Genomic DNA, 17,354 nt, shown 5'->3' with positions numbered 1-17,354 from the left:
AGTGTCACCCATTGACATCCACTGACTCTTGCTGAATGTTTATGGAGACCAGACTGCAGATGTGAGCACAGTGAGGTGGTGAGCGGTGTGTTTCAGCAGTGGTGGCAGTGATGTGAAAGACATGCCATGTTCTAGATGACCATGCACAGCTGTCACACCACAAAATGAGCTCATCTGCACAAATCAGAAGACTAAGACTAGGGAACTGTGTACAGAGCTAAATATCTGCTTCAAAGCATTGGTGGCAATGTTGGAATGTCACAGATTTTGTGTCATGTGTGTCCTATGAATGCTCACACAGGAACAGAAAGTTTAACACCACATGAAAGTTTGTTATGACCTACTGAATCAATATGAGGCTGAAGATGACATATTCCTGGGTCACACAGTAACGGGTGATGAGATGTGCTGTTACCATAATGACCTGGAGTCAAAATGACAGTTTGTGGAGAGACAAAATGTGAGTTCCCCATTGAAGAAAAAGTTCAAGACACAGCCCTCAGCGGGTGAAGTTCTGGAATAGGAAAGGGGTGATCCTTCTGGGTTCCCTGGAACCCAGACAAATCATCTACTCTGACCACTTCATCATGATGCTGACTGAGCTGAAGGCTTGAACTTCCAGAGACAGTCAGAGAAGAAGACTTATCCCAAGATAATGCTAGGCCCCAAACCAGTTCAAAGTGTGGAGCACACTGTCAGTCTTGGCTGGACTGTCCTACAAAAACCACCACATAGTCCAGATTTCCTTCTGACTGCCATCTGTTTGGGCCAATTGAAGACAGACTGTGTAGGCAATGTTTTTACTAGCAATGAGACTGTCACTACAATAGTGAAATTATTGAGTGGGTCACTTCTGCTGGTACAGATTTTTATGAGGGTGGCTTGCAGCCTTTGGTGAAATTGCACAGCTAATGGTGTTGACTATGTTGAAAAACAGTGTTCTATAGCTGAGAATTTGCTCTATCCAATAGTGCTATTGTGCATCTGTTGTAGTTTCCATGGAAAAAAATAGAAGGCATGAATTTTGGAGCATCCTATGTATATACTAAAGAAAGTCTAGTAAATGCTTCATTAATATGCTGGGTTTTGTGTCGTTCAGCATCATTACATTAGATTTGTTCCTGGCTTAATTTCACTTCCTGCATAAAATGACAGCAAGGATGTATTTGGGCCAGCCCAACATACTTTTTTACAATAGGTAATGCATGTTCCAACAAATAACATTGTGTGTCTATTGGACTTCTTCACTCTGTTTACGACATTGAAAGAAATTAGTAACCATTTTTTAATTATTATAATTACAGCCTGAAAAGTTCTTTGTCTGTTCCATGCCATATATTACCCTGAGGTGAAAGGTAGAAGAGAACAGAAGGGGAACTCATTAAGAGTCTGATTAAAATTCCATGTTGACACACCTGCAAAGAAATATATTAGATGAAATCCAGCCACTACATAAAGCAACGGGAGTTCTGGAATTAATTTCAGTAGGGCTAGGATTTTACATCGATGACAGGGGGAGGTCCAGCAATCATTTGGGGTTTATATGAAAGAAGATCAGGAATCAGCAATGGCACCAACAACGTTGCAGACTGCAGTAGAAACATGAAAGAGTTGAAATCAGCTTCGATATTTAGGTATGCAACAACACAAATCCCAATGTCTGGGTGAAGATATGGGGTAAATGTCCAAGGTACAGATGCATAACTTGACTCCTATGTGCAAAGTGAAATCAGAAGGGACCTGAGCAGGTCACCTCAATTAAATGCCAGAAACAACTTTATGCTAGAATTTCACACCACCTTTTGAAGTACTTCATGGCCTACAGGAAAATTATTATATTCAGATAATCCTGCTTTAAAAATGTTAGCACTACTTTTTGCATCCTTCTTCCTGCACATGTTAGTAACGGGGATTTGTTTGTGTGGGAAGTAACTGGTTAACATCAGAATAATTTAGAAATCACCTGCAATAGCTTTTCCATACATAAAAGCCTCTTGATTTTAAGGTCAGAATCCTCTGAGCCAGGAAGTAAATGCTATTATCAAATTAAAGAGTTGGGAGAATCTCCCATTTCCTGATGGATCAGGCAGTCAATTTCTAGTCTTTGAGCTGCTGGACTTTAATCTGTCACTGATCCAGGGCTGAACAGCATTGTTACTCTGTTCCTGAGGTCAGGGCAATTTACAGGGGAGGAAGAAGGAAACGTTTCTCTGGCAAGATTTTTATTTATTTATTTGTTCGGCAAAACCTGCAGGGCTTGCGGCATCCAACAGAATGATGAGCAGTCAAAATCTCAGTGGAGGTGATCACAGTTGTATTCTATTGGACTTCATGCGAAATGTTAACTTCTAGAGAGCAGCTCAGCTTACATTGTATTGCCCTGGAAGTCTCGAGAGCCTGGATTCTGAGCCCGACTGTACATCCCAGCACTTCTCTGTTCACGTGGGGGAATGATGCAGATTGCATATGCAGAGCTGGAATCGATCATTCTTACGCAGATACCACAGCTGGAAGCAGGAGTGCTGTGCTAGCTGGGGACAGACAAGATAAAAGGTTTTCTGACACTGCCAAAGGGAAAAGTTTATCTTTTTCCTCCACCTTTTTAATTCCATATCCGCTCTGCCACTGCTCTAGCAGCAGAAGTTTTGCTGTCTGACTGGGCAAAGATTGAGATTGTTTCCAGAATAACTCAAGCTCATTTATTTCACTGGAAGGTGCCAGGCACCTGCTTTTTGGTTTTGTAAATAGTAATGCCATGAAAAATGCTTCAAATTTGTCTTCTAGTGTTTTGTCTAAGGAAAGGTAGCAAGCCTTTCTTTGTCTGAGTCATGGTTCTGACCCTAACACGGGGTGTTCCTCAGCAGGAAGTGCTGGAAGAGCACAGCTTTTTCCAGCAGCACTGGTAGGCCATCTGGGACATGCTCATGCCCCTCGTACAAATAGAGTGGCCATGTGCAGGTGATTGAATGATTCTGAGTGCCTTGAATTGCTGCAGATGCTGTGTGTGGGAGCAGCTGTGCAGCAATGCTGTGCTGCTGGGTGGACACTGCTGGTGCACGGAGCATCTGGCTGGCTTGGGGCATCCAGCTGTGAGCCAGGAAGGCTGCCTTGCAGCCCTACATGCTGGAAGCTCGGTCTGCCCAGGGCACTGCCAGCAAGTGGCTGGGAACCTGAGGTAGCCCAGCCTGTGTCCCTGATCAAAATTCCCTGACACAGGGGACATTGTGGAGCTGCATCAGGGCAGGTTCAGCTGGATATCAGGAAAAGGTTCTTTACCAGAGAGTGGTCATACACTGAAACAGTCTGCTCAGGGCAGTGGTCATGGCCACAAGCTGACTGAATTTAAGAGCGTTTGGACAGTGTTTTCAGACATAGGGTCTGATTTTTGGGTGGTCCCGTGTGGAGGCAGGAGTTGGACTTGAGGTTCCTTGTGGGTCTCTTCCAACTCAGCAGATTCTATAATTCTATTGTTCTGTGACTCACAGTGACGTCAGTGTTACTGAAATAGCTTAAGGACATAGTCTGGATAAGGCTTTCAGGACGAGTTAATATTTTTTATGAGAGCAACTGTAAAATTAGATAAGCTAGACAGTGTTCAAGCACATGAGCTCTTCTCCACATCTATGCTTCCATGAATTATCGTGGTTTGCAGGGATCTAAATGCTAAACGCAACTACTCAAAAGTCTCCTGGCCACCACTGCCTGTGAGGCACAGGGATCTCTGCTGGTGCCCCTTTCTCTCTCCCATATAACCAAAGTGGTATTCCCTGCTTTCTTCACTGGCAAAACATTCATTTCTAGCACATAGTAACTTACATCCCAAGTGGTGGAGCGTGGTTCCTAAACTGTTTGCAAGCCTGCATTCCTGTCATTCTCTTCTGGGAATTTTATCCAAGCCTTCTTTTTATGAAACTGCCTTCTCTCGGCTCTGAAGAATTCAGATTGATTTTTGCTTTTCTCGCCCGTAGTAGTGAGAGCATTTATCATTGTTACTGTAGAGGAAACTCTAACAATTAACATCTTGAATCGATTTCATACGAAAGTATATTCTTTGCTTTTATAGTAATCCAGCAATTCAAATATTTGTTCTTGAGGACTTACGGCTTGAGATTGTTCTCTGAGGTAGAACGATGCTTTGTTTAATCACTGATTATGTGAACAGGTGAAGAAATAATCCCGGGGGGGGGACTCTTTTTTGTTATTATTTTTTTACAACTTCTGTCTATCCTCCCTGTGCAGTACTGCATACTGTGCCAACGTTTGGTCTGTAGCCTGAGTTTCTTGACTATGGAAAGTATGCATCAGATTGTTAAAACTCTTCATTGACAGGACATTTTGAAGTTCCCAGACAAAGATTACACAGTGCTCGGGGAAGGTGGAATCATGCTGAGTGGAGGCCAGCGAGCACGAATCTCACTAGCGAGGTGAGCATTTTGCTATATAACTATTTCTATATTTTACATACAGAGGGAATGTTACGACTAAGCACATGAATAGATGTGGATTAAGTCCTAATATGTAACTATACCCCAGGCAAGAGCTTCATTTTACTATCAGAAATCTGAGACTTGCTCTGCAATTTCATTTATCATAGATCTGCACATCTATTCATTGAATTTTAAGAATATGCAGCCAGATGCATGCTATAGCTTAGCTGTAGATGAGTGTTCTCCTCCTGATGCAAGATGTCACTGGGAGATTCAGAACTTCATGTGTAGTTCTCTGAGTATCAAAGAAACACATGCCATATAAGTACACAAATAAAGTAGCATTCCGGGATCTTTGTCTGCTGTGACACTTACACAGAGCAGTCTGTATACCAATAAATGACATATTCTCTGCATATAGATAACAAAACTGAAATGAATCTTGTCATGTTTCAGTAAGTGTTGTCACTAGTTCAGCAATTTTTGTATCACACAAAAAATAAGTGGTTAGCTTATGGTTAGCTTGCACCAGTGGGTATCGGCCTAGTCCTGTCTGTCAGACTTTCCAAAGTTAGGAGGCAATTTTAAAGAATAGTGTGTTTTTCATATAAATCAGCTGAACGTTTCAGCTGGATTGCTCAGCTATCATCAGAAATCCAGGAATGACAGCTGTAACGTGCAAGCAGTCCTGTTGGTTTCTGTGCTGAGCGTGAGTTGTGCTGGTTTGCTCAGAAATGCTTGGTAGAAGTGAAATCCCATCACAGTGATCCACAGTGGTATCCCATAAAAGATGTGCATGCCTGTTTGAGGCTAAAAGATAGATTCCTTAAACTAGGGAAGCTTTCGGTGAGGTTATATATAGTGCATTTGTAAGAGAGGAAAAGGGATCTGGATGTTTCTGTTTCATGTAGAAAGACAAGAGAGAAGTGGGCAAAACACCAAAGAAAAGGGAAAAAAGAACCCTAACCAAAACCCACTTAGATTTTCATCCAGACTTTACAATAAATGTTTCTCAGATTCACTGAGTAGTCATGTCTGTTGCTTTTCAGATGATCGCAGCTCATTTACTGGAGTGTCATAAATGGAATTGATGTTTTTATTGCCAGCTGTATAATAATTATTTTATAAACAGTTACATGTTCAAAGGCAATAGTTTATCTGCTTTAAATTTTGATTGTGCTCTAATCTAAACTCAACATGCACCAAGGTGTGCAGGTCTGTGGGTTGCAGATGAAGTTCTGTGGACACCAGAGAAGAAAATGTAGGATTACAGCCCTGAGTCGTACTCTCCTTTGCTGCAGATAACCTGGACATTATTTGCTTGGGCTGGTACACCTATCTGGTGTACTCCGTGCAGTCATATTAAATCAGAATCCCTTCTGTAAGTGTCATCAGTGATCCTTCATGAGGAGCAGATGCAGCTTGCTTGATTTCTAGCTTTCTAACAGCACCATCAGTGCTGCAGCTGCAACAGGGCAAAAGAAAAGCCCCTGGAAGGAACAGGTTGTGTACACTGGCCTTGAGTTAGCTCACTGGCCCAGCACCCTGAAGTCAGTCATATACAGTTAGTAAGTCCACCATACAAATTACAGCCGTAATCTGAATGCAGCTGTTATTCCATCAAACAAACTGCAAACGTTTTACTGATGAAAATGCCAAGAGCAGCATGAGCTTTTTGTTATTGTGCAGCCACTTCATCATAACGTATGGCCATTGAAATCAATTGTGACAGAGACATTTTTTATAAAGCCGCTCAGTTTATTAACACAATGTACTGTTACTGAGGGATATTTCTCCTGGTGGTTTAATATTTTCACATTGTTTAAGATAATTATTTTAAAACATGATTAAAAAGTACTTTTTGAAAAGCACTGGGATGAGGTGGTCCAAATCTTTACTAATTATACCCTGATTCATGTCACATCGTGATTTTCAAACTGACAGATGAAAGGCAAGGGGTCTTTTTGAACTTCTGTTGAAATTGATCAAAAAAGCCCCTCTTAACCACAGGTTTAGGTATCACTGACCCACATCCATATGTATGCTACATATGTGGCTTAAGAGCCTAATGCCACAAATAATATTTCATATCCTGAACTCAAAATATTGTACAGTCCTATTTAAGGTAATGCTTGCAAGCTCGTAGCTTGCTAACACACTGGTCCTGGCTCACCATTTATCCCAGATTACTTTTAAAACTAAAGCCTTGCGTTAGAGTCTTTTCAGGCACTTACTTACATACATGTAATATTACCTCAGGCATCAGAAGACATTCAGGAGATTCTAAATTCCAATTTAAATGTTCATTGTCCACCCAGAGGGATTGTTAGATTCGGGCTTTAAAAAGATCTGTGGAGAAGTCTCTGTAAAAGGCAGCCTTTTTTATTCCTCTTTACAGAAATCAATGAAAGATTTATTTAGTACTTAATGTAGTCTGCAGCAAGGAAAGTCCTAATGGAAAAGTGTCTTATAAGCAGATTAAATGTTGAACCCAACTCCGTATTGATACTGTAGAAAAGTTTTTGAGTTAGAAATGTAAAGGCAGTCATTTGAAATTATATTTATGAATTTGTAAGAGTTGTGAAAGCTAATTTCATTTCCATTTTCTCTGTTCAGAGCAGTGTACAAAGATGCTGATTTGTATCTCATGGATTCTCCTTTTGGATATTTAGACATTTTTACAGAAAAAGAAATATTTGAGAGGTACTGTATGTTTTGAAATGCTGTACTTAAGACTGTCATCAAATGACTTAATGTAAAAGCAATAACAGAAATCTCCCTCTAATTGGTGCAGAACTTAAGAATAGTACAAAAACACGGAAGTGATTAAAATAATACCTTTGGGAAATGTTGTTTTATAGAATTTTTGTGAGCGAGCATTTTGCATTAGCATTAAGATGGCACATTGTGTATAGCGGGCCAATTGAACCTTATGTAATCTATTAATCCCAGAGTGTAACACTTCATATCTGGTGCATTTGTGTGCCAGAAGGGCTCTCAGTTTAAAAATTTTATCTACTTTGCCAGTAGAAATTTCGACAATGTTTTATTTTTTAAGAAATTGCTGAAAGAGTTGTCACCTGGAAGTGCCCACTGAACAAGAGATGGGCAGAATGTTGGCCAATCCTTACTTCTCCTGTTAGAGGGGCTCAAAACATCTGGGGCACGTACCGCCATCCATGAAATTTGCATTTACCAAATATTTGAAGCTTTGAAACGGAGCTAATAAATCTAAGTAACTGTAAGATGAGAAGAAATATTTCATTTTCATGTCAAACTGTTCTTTTTGGATTGATCTGAAAATGATTTATTTTCCCCCCTCCTTTGGCTTCTGCTCTAAAAATGCTCATCCTTCAAACATTCCATCCTTACCACTTCCTTGTAGTTTGAGGGAGCACCCAATACTGTTCATACTTGGAAGGAGGCAGTTATGGATTGAGAATGGAAGAGATGAAAGCAATATCTAATTAGGAAAATTAAAAAATATCTAATTTTTAACTCCTTCATTTTTTACAGCTGCGTGTGCAAGTTGATGGCCAATAAAACTAGGATCTTAGTTACTTCAAAACTGGAACATTTGAAGATTGCTGACAAAATATTAATCTTACATGAGGGAAGCTGCTATTTCTATGGAACGTTTTCTGAACTTCAGGGCCAAAGGCCAGACTTCAGTTCAGAGCTGATGGGATTTGATTCTTTTGATCAATTCAGTGCAGAGAGAAGAAATTCAATTATAACTGAGACTCTGCGACGATTTTCCTTTGAAGGAGAAAGCATGGGATCACGAAATGAAATAAAGAAGCAATCTTTTAAACAAACGTCAGATTTTAATGACAAAAGGAAGAACTCCATAATTATTAACCCACTTAATGCAGGCAGGAAGTTATCGATAATGCAGAAGAACGGGACACAGGTCAATGGATTGGAAGATGGCCACACTGACTCACCAGAAAGGAGGATCTCACTGGTACCTGACCTGGAACAGGGAGATGTGGGTCTACCTCGAAGTAACATGCTAAGCTCTGACCATATGCTGCAATCTCGGAGGAGGCAATCTGTGTTAAGTCTGATGACAGGCGCCTCTGTGAACCAGGGCCCACATGTCTCCAAAAAGGGGAGTACAACATTTCGGAAGATGTCTGTGGTGCCTCAGACAAACCTTTCTTCCGAGATAGATATCTACGCCAGGCGCTTGTCTCGAGACAGCATCTTGGACATCACTGATGAAATCAATGAAGAGGATTTGAAGGTGCGTGTTGATTTACTTGACCTTTTTTTTTGACATGGTGATAATTTTGAGCACTATACTCCTATGCCCATTTCTACCTGACTCTATGATCTCTAATACAATATTTCCTGTGATGTATCTTCTTTTTCGATATCTATGAATATTTTTTTAAACTCGAGTACTATCTTGAAATTCTTAAAAATGTTTCTTGCTGTCCAAGAGCCTAGCTCATGTTCTGGGACAAATAACAAACAGACAAGTAAGCTGGATTTTACTCTGTTTTTATGCGTGTGCTGCAAATCATGCAATTAAGGTTGAGTTTTATGCCAGCAACTGGAGAAAAATTCCTTTCTTTTTCTTATAATTACCAATATTATGTGATGAAATACTTTTCTTTCCAAGGTTTCCCCCACCTCCAATTTAAAAAACAAAAATTGTTTTTCACAGGATAGGAAAATTTTCTATAGTAGTTTACTATGTGGAAAAAAATTAGAAGAAACGTTGAAACTCATAGTTTGCTGAAGCACTGTCCATTTCTTCTTTTGCCTTATTGTTCTGAGCAGATTAAAAATCCCTTAAAATATCTATGATCTCACTTTAACAGCACATTAATAATCTATGTTTCAATATACATTGAAAGAAAATTGCTCTTGATTAACTATTACTTGACTTTCAGAAGTGCTGGACAAATCTTTGTTGTTTCTTTCAGTGTTCTCTGAATATTTCAAATTATCCCTAAGCTGTGTTGTTGGGAGCGAAGATAATTTGATCACCCAGTCTCTTCCTTACCAGCCATTATCAGGCAATTTGAATGACTTGAGTTGGAAAAGTTAATGATCATTTAGTTCATGTAGACAGAACTTAAAGATCGCTTATTTCCAACCCCCATCCATGAATGCGGGGTTCTCCCACTTCCTACTAGACCAGGTTGCAGAGGGCCCCATCCAACTTAGCCTTGAACATCTCCAGGGATAGGGTATCCACAGCTTCTCTGGCAACCCATTCCAGAGCCTCTCCACTCTTACAGTGAATAATTTCTTCCTTATGTCTAATCTGAATCTTTCCTCTTTTAGTTTAAAGTTGATCCACCTTGTCCTGTCACTATATTCCATGATAAAGTGTCCCTCCCCATCTTGCCTGTAGTCCCCTTTTAGGTACTGGAATGCCACTATAAGGTCCCCCCGGAGACTTCTCTTCTTTGAGCTAAGCAACCCCAACTCTCTCAGCCTGTAGCGTGAATGCTACAGTTCAATTATTTGGAGTCAGAAGAAAGAATGACAGCTTTCATGTGAGTTAGCAGAATGAATGACAGCATTTGTGTGTCAGAAATTCTCACAAATAGGTACTATTGTCATTGTAACTGTGGTCTTATCAATTCTTTGTCAGGAATGCTTTACTGATGATGCTGAAAGCATGGGTACTGTTACCACATGGAATACTTATTTCAGATACATTACCACCCACAAAAGCTTGATTTTTGTACTAATTTTATGTGTGACTATCTTCTTACTTGAGGTAAGAAAATCTGTTCCCAGTGTCCTTTTCCTTCAAACAATGTTTCTTCAAATTATGTTGTTTGTGGTAGAAGTATAAAGGGATAAATCATCAAGATGTGAGTTGGTGCATGTATTGACCAGCAGCAACTGCTGTTAAAATGGTATTTGACTACTGTTTAGAACATTGCTCACTGAAGATAATGATTAGTACATGGCAAAAGAAGACCCACCAACTCCAATTATCTTTGTTATTTCCTTCTGCGTTGAAAATAAATTGGTGTCCTGAGCTTGTCTCTTGTTCACAGGTGAATGAATTCCCATTGTCTGTGAAAAGATACCTTTACAGAGCCTTGGGAATTCAACGAATATACACATATCAGTCCTGGAGGGTTCCTTTTAAAAATGAGTTATTAGTTTTTTACTCAGTGAAAGAAGGAAGGGTAACAATGCAGAAAGCTGAATGCCTCTGTTGGCATTTAAAGATGGGATTTTCCTGCAATGAGCAGAGAATTCTTTTTTCCAAGTACAGTGGAAAACACTGTCAGAACACGTGCAGAAGAACTGCCTGATCATATATGACTGATCATGCAAATGTGGCTATTTTACCTAGAATGGCTGTTTTCTGCTTTTTGTCTTTTCTCAGATTAGGAAAGGCTTTTAATGTTATCTACTTAAACTCCTAGTATCCTCTTTTACGATTAATATCCTAAATTGAGAGTTTTTTCTATGGCTTGAACTGAATTTCAGAGAAAAGGCTGTGATTAATGGGGAATGTATTGATATACCAACTTACAAAATATAGCACTATTTTCCCTTGACATTTTTCAGCACAAAAGAAGAATCCACTAGGAATACAGGATTACTTTTTGGCTGATTGTGCCAGTGCCAGTGAAGGATTAACAATTTAACAGTTCTTGGTTGACATTCGACCTTCTTATGGTGTCATCAAATCTGGAGAAGGACATGAGTGATAATATGCTGAATTTACAGTAATGTTATATTCTGGATGACTAAATTAGTTCTGGAACCAGTGACTTTGTGTTTGGAGCTTGGGTCTTGTTTGAGATCCTACATTTTTAAACCACTTCCAATAACAAGATTGAGCATTTTAAGGTGTAGCTGTTCTTCTTATGTAAGTTCTATTTTCATAGTGTGGAAAATGCCATTATAAACACACAACAGCAAAGTTAAATGTGATTTGTAGGAGAAAAGGAAATTTTAACTTGAGGTGAATGCCTCTATATACAGTGAACATTTCTAGCACCAATTACAGGCTTTTGCTTTTTGAATTAGACTAAAAACTTTTAAATAATACCAAAGCCTCATCTTCTAACTTAGAACAAATCTGATGGCAATGAATATCTATCCATCAAAGTTAAACTCTGCAGTGTAACTATCGCTTAAATAAAATCTTATTGATAAGTTAATGGGCTGGGAGATATTCAGATACAGCACAAACTATATAGCCTCTATTAAACTCTGTGTATGAGGTGAAATACCACGCAAGTTGTTGAGTATGTGGACTGTGCTCGCCCTTCTGGCCTCAGGTGATGAAGAAAGTCTAGTGCTAGACACTGAAATATTGAACTGAGAGAGTAGAGTACTGACAAGTAAATAGAAAGTGGAATTTTAATAGCCTTCAGAACTGGATGGGACTATTGTGAAAATGCTAGATATGTTATTTTAGATTCAGAATGGATTGATTTATATTACAGATCCCAAGGTGGGTTCACAGAGAACACCATAAATAGGCCATCGGTTGTACATTCTTTATAGAGTTGTGGAGTGTGCATTTGTGTGTGTGTAGCTGGCTTGAGTGGCTCAAAATAAATCTCCTAGATAACAAATTTCCTATCTGTAGGACACAGAGACCAGAGTTACTGAACTGGAGGAAGAGCAGTTATGTATGGAAGCATTTAGAAGAGTTTAGTATTCTCTTGCAATGCCACCTATCACTGTCTTCCCAGAAGAAAGAAATGGTCCTTTCTCAGGAGGAATCAAGAACAGAACAGAATTCTGTTGAGACACACAGAAATATTCATGTGAAGGAAGCCTGATCCTTAATTTAAATTATCATGGCCCTTCTTTTGTTATTTAATGTAAGACCTGTGCAAATGTATAGTTCCCAAGGATGGAGACTTTATGTGCTGAGGTGTTATCATAGCATATTACTGAACCAATGCCATAAAAATGGATCCCAGAAACAATCAGGGCTGCTCCAAAAGTAATGCCCCCTATTTTATTATGTTGGCCCAAAGCGTTAGATACAGATGTTGGTGGTATGACAATAGAGGATGAACCTTTCCACCAATATTATGTTACATTTTGTTGCCACATGACAGATGGCAGCAGAGGGGCAGTCTGACAAATGCTGTCTGACATGGAAGTGTGTATGGAGCAAAGGTGCGTCACTGAATTCCTCTGTGCAGAAACATGGCACCCACTGGCATTCACTGACTCTTGCTGAATGCTTAGGTAGATCAAACAGTGGATGTTATCACAATGAGATGGTGGGTGGTGCATTTCAGCAGCAGTGACAGCAACAAAGACAGGCCACATTCTGGATGACCATGCAGATTTTTACAAGCTCTTGTTCCTTGCTGGTGAAAAGGCATAGCTAGTGGTGGTGACTATATTGAAAAGCTGCGTTTTGTAGCTGATATTTTGCTCTATCAAACGGTGTCATTCTGCTCTTTGTATTTGTTGTAGTTTCCATGGAAATAAATAGGAGGCATTATTTTATAGTGGCCTACATACATTTAGATAGACAAGAAATCATAAGCAGAAAAAGAGACAGACTGAAAAGTAGTGGTGTACATGAAGTTCTCCACTGACTCCGAGAACAGACAGCAAGATTTGTTATAGAGAAAGCTTCCATTGGGCACAATAAATAGAGTTGAATTTTGTATCTTAAAACATGCTAAAATAGATTATGTGGAGAAGTATGTAAAACTAGCAGCCAAACAAGATCAGACGAATAGATATATCAAAGGTAGCTGTCACCTGGCAAGAACAGTAATGCAAGAGCAAAAATGTTAAAGGTTGTGAATTACTGCCTTTGAAGGTATTGGGAAAGAGACACGATTTTTTATTTTTATTTTTTATTTTTATTTTTTAAGAGTCATCGATAAATATTAGCTTTTAAAACTTAAACTATGTTAAAGCATACACAGAATATTCCTTGTCATTCAGAGTGCATTAACCAGCCTTTGTTAATAGTATGGTAAAAAAAATGATAAAAGAATATTTAAGAACTCGAGTGCCTGATTGTAATAGAAGTCTAAATGTGGCTTTGCTAGTGGGGTGCACTTAATGGTTTCTGTGGAAGGAGAAGCTGATCTGACAGGGTTTTGCTTCAGGCATGTTTGGTTTGCATACATTTACAATGCTCTCTCTCCAAACAGTTATAACACAAACAAACACAAAAAGTAGATAAGAAGATCATAATGTGACAAAAAAATTAACTGTTTTCTCTGATCACAGGTGGCTGCTTCTCTTGTTCTGTTATTATTTCTTCAAAAGTAAGTAGTTCTGATTATTTACTGAAGGACTGAGGAAACCTTCACATTGATTGTTGCTATACATAATTAATAAATTCCGCCAGAAGCCCATATGGATAGGCACTAGCTCAAGTTCAATAAAATGATTCATAGATGGAGGTGGTACCTTACACTGATTCTTCTCTAAGTGCTAACATTTGTATGGTTCGTGTCTTGTTATTGAATGCATAGCAGTGACAAAAACATTTCCTCAATCAGCTCAATCTAGAGATGTGTGGACTTACTTTGGAATATGTTGCAGTTTGCTGTTGTCTTTCATTGATGCAGGATGAGACATTTGCTTAGGAATGTTTGAAGTAAACAGTTTCTGTAAAGCTCTGTGTAGTATCCTCTGCTCAGCTAGAAACATTCCAAGATGTTGCAGGGTCCAGCAGATCAGGGTTAAAGCATGCTGAACATGCTTTTTCCTGGGTTATTGCTATGGATTCTTCTTTTAGTCCTGTAGAACTAAGCCCGTTTGTTCAAGCATAGGAAATACAGTTGTTAATTTTTATCTCCCCTTAGCCTAGGTCACTGTAGTTCTGGATTAAATTTTATCTTTGTAAAAACACTTTGTTGCACAACAACAACATACTTCGGAAATTACTACAAATGCTGATAGGTACGAGCATCTCCAAAGAGATGTGAAGAGAAGAATATGGCATATATTGCCTTGGCCCCTGAACGCACACAGAATAACTTTGTCTTGCTGGCACTTGAGGCAGATCATGATTTATATGATGGAGTGTGTCCAGAGGAGTGCCACAAAGATGATCAGGGGGCTTGAGCACCTCTCCTATGAGGAAAGGTTGAGGGAGTTGGGACTGTTTAACCTGGAGAAGAGAAGGCTCTGGGGAGACCTCACTGTGATCTTCCAGTACTTGAAAGGAGCATATAAGCAGGAGGGGGACTGACTTTCTATGCAGATAGATAGTGACAGGTCAAGAGGGAATGGCTTTAAGCTGAAAGAGGGGAGGTTTGGGGTAGAAAGAAATTCTTCATTCCGAGGGTGGTGAGGCACTGGAACAGGCTGCCCAAAGAAGCTGTAGATGCACCATCCCTGGAGCTGTTCAAGGACAGGATTGATGAGTTTCCAGGCAGTCTGTTCTAGTGACTGGCAGCTCTGCTCATGGAGGGGGAGTGGAAGGTAGGTGATCTTTGAGGTCCCTTCCATCTCAAGCCATTATACGATTCCATGATTTTATTTCGTTGTATAGGATAATTCATATAGGATAGGATATTTCATAGGATAATAATAATAAATGATGGTTAAACCATGTAACTAATCATTAACTAAGTTTTAAAAGAAATGAACGTTGCAGTACTATTTATTTAGCAGAGAAATTAAACTTGCAATTTCTGATAATGCATTTATTTTTTATTTATGTCATACAGTAAAGCTTCAGAAATAAATGCGACACAACCAGAAAACGCTACCAGTGACAACCCTCCAGTGATCATCACCAACACCAGCTCCTACTACATGATTTATATTTATGTGGGAATTGCAGATACCCTGCTTGCCATGGGAATTTTTAGAGGCTTGCCCCTTGTGCATACACTGATAACGGTATCTAAAACTCTTCATCAGAAGATGGTGCATGCAGTTCTTTATGCACCTATGTCAACATTCAACTCTTTGAAAGCAGGTAACTTGGATGGGGACTGGTAGAATTATGTACAGGCTTTATTTTAATTAAACAGTTTTTATTCTGCTAAAGGATACTGCTGCTTTCCATTTAAACTGTCAGTCAAGCTGAAGGATAAAAGTTTGCTACACAAAGTGAATCTCCTAATGGTTGCACTTACTTTAAGTATGACATATTTCAGTTGTCAGTTCTGATTCTGAAATAACACCTTCTAAGTTGGCATAGAATGAGAAAATTCATTGTTAGAAGTTTGAGGCAATAAAACCAGAAGAGGTTCTAATGAATAGCCTTTGTCTAAAACTGTAATAGAAAAGATATAGTCTAAAGATATGTGGTGAGTGACAAGGAATCAGATATGGATGATAAATAGTGCTTTATTTCACGAGCAGTCCTACTAAAATGGCATAAAACATCATTTGGTGTGAACAATGGTATTCATATTCAAATTTGGCTCAGAAGTTGATATGGAGTTCATTACATAACTGGTGCAACAAGTTCTGTTCGCTGCTGAATGTGAAACTCCTTTCCCATACCCTACTGAACTGGTACATGCTGGAGTACAGGAAGCATTTGTAAATGACAGTGTAACATAGGATCTTCCTTCATTTTCCCATTGTATTCTTGGTTCTGTTGTTATTTCATGGTTAACACAGTATTTCTTCTCAGAAGCTAAGAAACTGGTATGGAAACTAATAAAAACACTGATGTGCAAATAATCTGTGTATCAGCAAAGCCTGATGCACAAAGGGTACAGACTTTATGGCAAGCATCCATGTTTCTGTCCTGTTTTACATGTTAGTTTGTTTTAACTACATTTTTTGGGGGGGAGTTTTTATGAGATTCCAAGACCTGAAACAGAAATAATAAATCGTAGAATCAAATTTGTTCATGATGCAGCTCCATTAAGCTGTAATGGAATTACTTGTACTAGAATAAATCTCGTACTTACCTCTAGTATTTTGTCTTTAGGAAAAAGAACTTTTTCTTGTTGTCATTCTGTTTGTTTTGTAAAAGTAATACAGGTAGGACCTTGTGGGGAGAGTGTTAAAGTGTTTTCTTTCTTTCTTTCTTTATTCTTAACCCATAGGTGGGATACTCAACAGATTCTCTAAAGATACAGCAATACTGGATGATTTACTTCCACTGACAGTATTTGATCTCATTCAGGTTTGTAGAATAGAAGTTCTCAATTTTGATGTCTTGGCGTTGTAAAGCTTCAGTTGTACACCAAGGAAAAGAAAATATATAATGAGAAGAACTAACGACATGAATTAAATGCCAGCATTCTCTTTCTTTCACTCCATGTGTCTGTTTACATAGCTGCTTATCTTGCAGGTCAATTTCATTGCTTCTGTTTTTGAGTTCTTGCCCATATGTCTACCTATACTCTTTGTACAAACCTCTTTTGAGTACTCAGGCTCAGAAACATTTTTGCCCTGCTATCCCCTTGAGTACAAGCCCACATTTGCCTTCAAAGACGTGAAGGGCATTCCTTGGTTCCTTTCAGTTTCTTGGATTGACGTAAATGTAGTCCGTGAGGCCCTTGTTAACTGCTTGTTATGAAAGACAGCTTTTGGGGTCAGGATTCTTTGGAGGAATATTATGTCCTAAGAGTTGCAGAACTGCAGAATTTCATTTTACTTTTAATGGCAGTGCCTGGTGCCATTGTAGCTGCTGGGAAACTCCACACATTGCCAGATATTGTTGAGCTTTGAATAACCTTCAGTACATTCACATTGAAGAGAACACTGAAGAAATATAGAGACAGAGACAGTTCCAATGCTTCTTAAGGGGGCTGCCTTCCTTTGTTCCTCATCCTATCTATTCTGAGGCTCTGTGGCTCTGTATGGATCCCAGCTCATTTCAGTAGTGTCCCAGCACTACTGTTGTCACGCTCCATCTGTGAATTTGCTCTGATTTGCAGACCTTACAAACATGATGATCTGGTTAAAACCAAGTCTCTTTTCCTATCTTTTTGTTAGTAATTGGTAACTTCACCTCTTGACCTTAGGGAG

The 17,354-nt window shown here is 39.1% G+C and overlaps 1 protein-coding gene across 1 annotated transcript in view; it reads left to right on the top strand.

Moving 5' to 3' along the window:
• CFTR (CF transmembrane conductance regulator) overlaps nt 1-17,354 on the top strand; it is an 81,458-nt gene that overhangs the window by 36,819 nt on the left and 27,285 nt on the right. The window contains exons 12-18 of the mRNA XM_072352739.1: nt 4,330-4,424; nt 7,044-7,130; nt 7,944-8,676; nt 10,042-10,170; nt 13,635-13,672; nt 15,086-15,339; nt 16,427-16,506. Coding sequence (XP_072208840.1) covers nt 4,330-4,424; nt 7,044-7,130; nt 7,944-8,676; nt 10,042-10,170; nt 13,635-13,672; nt 15,086-15,339; nt 16,427-16,506 — 1,416 coding nt within the window. The remainder of the gene's footprint in view (nt 1-4,329; nt 4,425-7,043; nt 7,131-7,943; nt 8,677-10,041; nt 10,171-13,634; nt 13,673-15,085; nt 15,340-16,426; nt 16,507-17,354) is intronic.

The sequence above is a fragment of the Excalfactoria chinensis genome, chromosome 1 (genome assembly GCF_039878825.1).
Source record: "Excalfactoria chinensis isolate bCotChi1 chromosome 1, bCotChi1.hap2, whole genome shotgun sequence".
Taxonomy (NCBI): Eukaryota; Metazoa; Chordata; class Aves; order Galliformes; family Phasianidae; genus Excalfactoria; species Excalfactoria chinensis.
The sequence above is the reverse complement of the archived record's forward strand: the minus strand, read 5'-3'. Positions and strand labels throughout refer to the sequence as shown.